The sequence below is a fragment of the Heptranchias perlo genome, chromosome 5, assembly GCF_035084215.1.
Source record: "Heptranchias perlo isolate sHepPer1 chromosome 5, sHepPer1.hap1, whole genome shotgun sequence".
In the NCBI taxonomy this organism is placed as follows: domain Eukaryota; kingdom Metazoa; phylum Chordata; class Chondrichthyes; order Hexanchiformes; family Hexanchidae; genus Heptranchias; species Heptranchias perlo.
Window position 1 is genome coordinate 75,451,126 of NC_090329.1, and position 6,642 is coordinate 75,457,767.

General features: G+C 44.0%; 1 protein-coding gene across 1 annotated transcript; it reads right to left on the minus strand.

Annotated features, from left to right (window-relative positions):
- Positions 1–2,554: 2,554 nt before the first annotated feature.
- Positions 2,555–3,936, minus strand: LOC137322169 (G-protein coupled receptor family C group 6 member A-like). Its single transcript, XM_067985284.1, has 2 exons — positions 3,861–3,936; positions 2,555–3,657 (listed from the first exon to the last, which is right to left on the minus strand). Exons 1-2 carry the CDS (start codon positions 3,934–3,936, stop codon positions 2,555–2,557), a joined length of 1,179 nt encoding a protein of 392 aa, XP_067841385.1.
- Positions 3,937–6,642: the final 2,706 nt, after the last annotated feature.

Sequence of the window (6,642 nt, forward strand, 5' to 3'; positions counted from 1 at the left end):
TATTAGCCCATACTTTTGCAAGTGCTAATTAATTTTGTTCCTGATTATTGTCTCTAAGTCTCCCCACCACCGACATTAGACTGACTGGCCTGTAATTGCCAGGTTTATCACTCTCCCCTTTTTTGAACAGGGATGTAACATTTGCAATCCTCCAGTCCTCCAGCACCGTCCCCATATCTAAGGAGGATTGGAAGATTGTGGCTAGAGCATCCACAATTTCCACCCTTACTTCCCTCAGTAACTGAGGATGCATCCCATCTGGATTGGGTGACTTTTCTACTTTGCGTACTGCCAATCTTTTAAGTACCTCCTCTTTATCTATTTTTATCCTATACAATGTCACTACTACCTCCTCCTTTACTGCTACAATGGTAACATCCTTTTCTCTAGTGAAGACCAATGCGAAGTATTCATTTAGTACCTCGGCCATACCCTCTGCCTCCACAAGAAGATCTCCTTATTTGTGCCTTTTATAGTAATGAGAATTTTATTTCTACCATTATATATCTACATGGGTGTTAAATAAAATTACAGCAATGTATTATATAATCCATCATTGTTTAATATTCAATAATTAATATTCATTTAAAATCAACACCTATGTCTGAACTTCCGAAGGCAGATTCAGATGAATCATATAAATTAAGTTTTCACGGATTTGGAATCTGAAGTTTTAAAAGTTGTAGCACAAAAGTATTACATTTGCGTTACCTTCATCGCAGGTATTATGCATATTTTACTTCAGCATATTTTCATCAACATGGGCATAATCCTGTTGCATTTACAATAGGCAAATCTTACGGGGCTGAGGGCCCATTTTTACACTATTACAGGTAGTAAAACACCTCCGTTCCACCAGCGTAACATTTAGCTATTTAATTCAAGCTATTACAGCCAATATTCATGGCCAGCAATACAACTAAGTTCCTTGGACAATAAATCCTGTTGCGTACCCACTGGAATATTCTGATATTTATGGCCAGAGGGGGCAGTTTTCATTGATCTGCATGAACAATGAAAGATTAATGCTCAGACTTTAATCCAAAGGAGGTAGTAATTTCATTATCATAACAGTGTTATTCCAGTCTGATGCAAATTTGGGTAAGGGAATTTATTGAACAGGCTTTCAGTTAATATAAGATAAAGCAAGTTTCAATGTGTGATTGTTCTTTGAATTATAAAGACAAAACACAAATGAAAAGGGAAGTATTTTAGAATTTTGTTCCCATTACTAAATCCTCATTTTAGCAAATGCGCAACATAAATAAATAGTAAGTAGCAAAGATACATCAAATAGAGACTGCATTAATTTTAGGAAAAATATCTTCTAAAATGATCATTATGCAACACAAGTATTTTTGTAATGTGGTATAAATACATATAAAAAGCTAAAATGATGGAGAAAGATAATAGATTTTTAAATTTTTGTGATTCCCTCTTAAAGTAAAAGTGCCTTGCAAACAGAAATCATAAATAACAATAAAGGCTTGGTCCCAAAATCCTTAGAGGTCAAGTGTGATGGAGAGAAACCCCCCCATCCATTCTAACTCCAGGCCGAAGACCCCATCCCAAATTCTGCTGGCACCTGCAAATCAATGATGCCCAGCCCGGCCAGGCCTAATCCACCCTTATTTGGTGGAGCAGCACCTATCCGCTCTGCTATAGGTCCCCCGATGCCCAACAGCACCCAGTGGAGCCATTCTGCAAGGATCAAATGCCTTATCCTAGTGAAGGTAGGCCTCAAAGGTGCTCCCACCAGCTCTCAACATGAGTTGCACTGCGGCTTAGAAGGCAGAATTTCTGAGGTAACCCAGTAACTTCCCCAGCATACCCCCTTGACATGGGGTTCGGGGTGGTGTTGCCGGGGGGGGGGGGGGAGGCGGGAAGTGAGCAAAAGATTCACTCGTGGCCCCTACGCTAGAATTTCAAAGGCCGTGGTAAATGGGCAGAATCCCGGCATAACTGGGTGCTGCTCCAAATTCTGGCTCCCCAAACTGAAATTCTGCCCTCCTCAGCCCCAGGAATTTTGGGCCTTGGGCCCTGAATTTCCACGGGGCCCTCCCAATTTCCCAGCGTAATATCAGCGGAAGGTCGACGGAAACACTGGGGAAATGTTGTAAACAGTTTCTCTGGAGATTCCGCCACAGGAGATGGGGAGAACCTCCATGAAAGTCAGCAAACGGTTGCAGCCATTGAGCAGCTGTCTGAATTCATATTGGCATCTGACACTAAAGATATACACCAGGAATTTCCTCAGGGGTTCTCCTGACTGACCGCTGTACCTTCAGCAGCAGATTGGCGGAAACCCCTGACAGACGCGTAAATGGAGGTTTCTGCCAATCTTCTGCCAAAGTTATGCTGGCCAATCGGGAGAATCTCCAAGGAAATTCATGGTTAAAATGTTTGACTAGACCTCATGCTACTTAATCTTGTTGAAAATCTGGTAGATATAAAAATGGTTAATAAAACATTGGTACTAAAATCAGTATTATATAAACAAACAATCATTTGATTTTGTATTTCACATTGAAAGTCAAATAAGATTTTGTAACATTTACCAACTTCTGTGTCTCTTCCTCAGAGAGCTTAGTACAAATGTACGACTCTGGTCATTTTTGAACACGTTGATATGTTCCCTGCTGTAACCTGGTGACTGAAGTCCAGAATCATCTATCACTGTTACAAAAGCAGAGGGCTGTTCTGCGAAAACATTTTCAGAATCTCTTTTTATATTTTGTGTCGGCCCTCTCCGTTTGAAATACTCTTGTGCATGTACCAGATATTTCAACTCAAAGTTACTTTCTTTCTTGAAACAAACTGTATAATAAGTTGGAACGAAATGGCAGCATAAAATACCATAGCTGGATGCTAAAATTGCAACTGATTCAATCGCTGGGAAATACTTGCCAATTTTTATGTTAATGTACATGGTAACAAACAAAATCCATACAATTAAGTAAACGAGCATGCCAAATGTGATAAATTTAGCTTCATTATACATTTCTGGAGCCTTCCTCCCTTTAAAAGCAAGAATGAAGCAGACACATGCAAGAATGGCGATGTAGCCTAACATTACTCCAAATGCCACATGGGAACCTTCATCACATAACAGCAAAATGATTTTGGGGAAGTCTTCATATTTTACAAGTTTTGGAGTATTCAAAGATAACCACATGGAGCAAACGATCGCTTGAATTCCAGTGGTAACAATTATAATGGACACTGGTTTATAGAGAAGTCGTAAATTTTTACGGATAATCGGATTAAAACTAAAAGCCAGGATGATCCGAAAAGATTTCACCAAAATACAGGAAACACACAAAGTAAAGCTTATACCAAAAAGTGGTTGTCGGATTTTACAAATGTAATCAAATGGCTCTCCAATAAACAACACAACACTGACAAAACTGAGTAACAGTGACAACAGCATTATGTAACACATCCAACCTCCAGCAGCTTTCACAGCTGGTGTATCCAGATGTTTTGTGAACAATATGATTATTATACATATTATAAGTACTCCTAAGGTGGCAAGTATGATTAACACAACAGAAAGGGCATCTCTCCATTGAAGAAACTCTGTAGTTCTATTCTGGCATGTTGAACTTCCTTCCTCAGACCAGTGGTCTTCTGAGCACTTCTCACACTCATTGGAATCTGCAGAGGAAAAAAAACATTGTTTAGCCAGTGGAAAAGAACAAAAAGTTGTACTGGAATTCATACTTAACATATATCTCTAACTATAATTTCTTGCATTTAGTAGCAAATCTAATATAACGATATAAAAACAGAAAATGCTGGAATCATTCAGAACTGAGTTCTGAGTGAAACAGTAACCTTATGGGCCAGAAATTACTCACCCGAGGACGCCGCTCCATAATGGCGTCCTCTCCAACCGCCGGTGAATCCATTGTGCAAGTTCGTGAATGCGCACATGTGCAGTAAAACCCCGAAATCGTGAACTTGCTCCCATTGGCTCGCCGGTGGTTTGACAGTTATGAATTAAAGGGCCACCTACGCTACAATCAAACAAAATCAGGAAACATTCGTAAACTTACCCATCTGCCCAGCCGGAACGAATTTACTTACGCCACCAAAAGATACACTGGAAAATACCAGCCCCACGCAACTGTTTAAAAGTGCGGTGACTGTTAATGACTGGGAAACAACAAAACATTACATTTTTAAAATGTGGAATGTCAAATTACTGTTGTTTTAATATTTTTTGATCATTAAAAATTTTTTTTTAAAATGTAAAATTTAAATTTTTTCCCCTAACTTTTAATTTCTGTAAGTTTCATTAAATTAAATCATTTGTTTGGCTTTTTATAATAAGGTATGTTAAATTTTTATTTACACTAACATAGAGAATTTCACATTGAATGAATGAGTTTTACTTGCCTGCTTGTGGGCGTAACTTCTCTTCTTGACAGATTCTGAGGGCGGGGCTTCCATTCCCACAGAGTCCATGGGGCCGATTTTAGGATGGCCGAGCAGGTGCGTGGGGACGGGGGGCTTGTAAAATGGGGGAATCCCGGAGCGGCTCCAACCCGTCCACTTCCGGGTTCCCCAGTGACGCGTTCGGGTGCGCGCGCAGCTCCCGCATGCGGGACTCCCACCGGCAATTAAAGCCGGCGGGATGATAATTTAAATACTTATTTAGCTAGTTGAGGTCCTTGACAGACATCATTGACTGGAGATTTTGGCAGGGGTGCAATTTTCATGGATCCTCAGCTTGTTTCCCGTGCTGTGGGAAACACTCCCTGTTGGAGCAGACATGTTTCAGCCAGCAGCCAGTGGGAGATGCAAAGGATTATTTGACAGGTGGGGGGAAAACCTCATTTAATGCAGCAGGGCACTCTGTCACTTCAGACAAAGTTTTGGCTGCAACACCTTTGTCTTTCCACTCAAATTATTAATTTATACCCTAAACTCTGCTGTGCCAACACAATAACCTATTTTACGGACCCCCTCAAACTCACACCGTCAGGATGGGGGGGTGCCATAGCTGCATTCATCACTTCACCCAAAGACGACAACATCACCAGCCTCACCAGGCACACCGTCTACCTCCGCCAAGTGGAGCTCCACAACACAGTGCTGCGCCACACGCATTTGCACAGTAGCACGGAGGGCAATAACAGAGAGAGCGGCGTCGCAGGAGGCACTACCCTCGCCACAGGGTCTACAGACCGAGGCTCAGCTTCCTGGACCTCTCTGAGGAGCAGTGCATACGGAGGCTCAGACTCAGTCGCCAGGTAGTCGCGGACATCTGCAGCCTCCTTCATGCCGAGCTGCTCCAGGCTGGCCCTGTCACTGTCAAAGTCACCACTGCCCTCAACTTATTCGCCTCCGGATCCTTCCAATGCGCCACCGGGGCCATCGCCGGGGTCTCTCAGTCGTCTGCACACAAGTGCATAAGGCAGGTCACCGATAGCTTGTTTTGCAGGGCCTTGCACTATATCAACTTCCCCATGGATGGCCTCAGCCAGACGGAGAGGGCAGTCGGATTCCACGCTGTGGCTGGCTTCCCACGGGTGCAGGATGTAATCGATTGCACCGATATAGCAATACGAGCACCTCCACACGAGCCAGGACTGTTCATCAACAGGAAGGGCAATCACTCCATCAACACTCAGCTCATCTGTGAACACCACAAGAGATTCCTTCATGTGTGCGCCAGATACCCTGGCAGCTGCCACGATTATTTCATCCTCCGGGAGTCCAACATCCCGCCTCCTCTTCCACGCACCCAACGCCCGCAAGGGCTGGCTCCTCAGGGACAAGGGATACCCCCTGCACACGTGGATCATGACACCTCTGAGTAACCCCACCACCGAGCCACAGCATCGATATAACGACAGGCACATCGCCACCAGGTCTACAACTGAGCATGCTATAGGGCTGCTCAAGTTGTGCTTCAGGTGCCTTGATCGTTCTGGGGGAGCGCTTCAATACATGCCAGACAGAGTGGGACGGATTATAGTCGTCTGTTGTGCCCTGCACAACATGGCGCAACAGAGAGGGGTGCTGCTGGAGGATGCCCCATCCACATCTGCCACCCATATTGAGGAGGAGGAGGAGGATGAAGAGGAGAAGGAGGCTGAGGAGGAGGAGGTCGAGGAGGAGGAGCAACCCATGGGCAGAACAGTGGCTCACCTGGCTGCTTGTGAGGCCAGGGAGTCACTGATATGTGAACGGTTCTCCTAACATCAGACAGTGTGAAAAGTCCAGTCCTCATCACCTGGACAGAGGAGCGGCCACACCAGCCCCCTCCCCTGCCCCCTGCACAAAACAGTGGTGCAACTACACCTACACCCACTGCAGAGTGACCCAATGGGTGGTATCAAGTGTGGGTGTTCATGGTGAACCTCATGAAAGGGACTTATTGCACAAGCCAGTCAAGAATGGGCAAGATGTGACTGTAGTGGTGATAATAATAAGATTTATTGTGAGTGGAAAAAAAATCAAATATAAATAAAAAACACGACAAAGCGTCAAACACCCTTCTGCTCACAAAACCTTTGCCTTACGCTTCCAGCTACTCCTACGTGGTGCTTCCCCTGTGGCTGCAGCAGAGGCAGTGGCAGGTTGCTCTTGTTCATACCTTGACCAATTAGATGCTTTGGGCCTACACCCTCT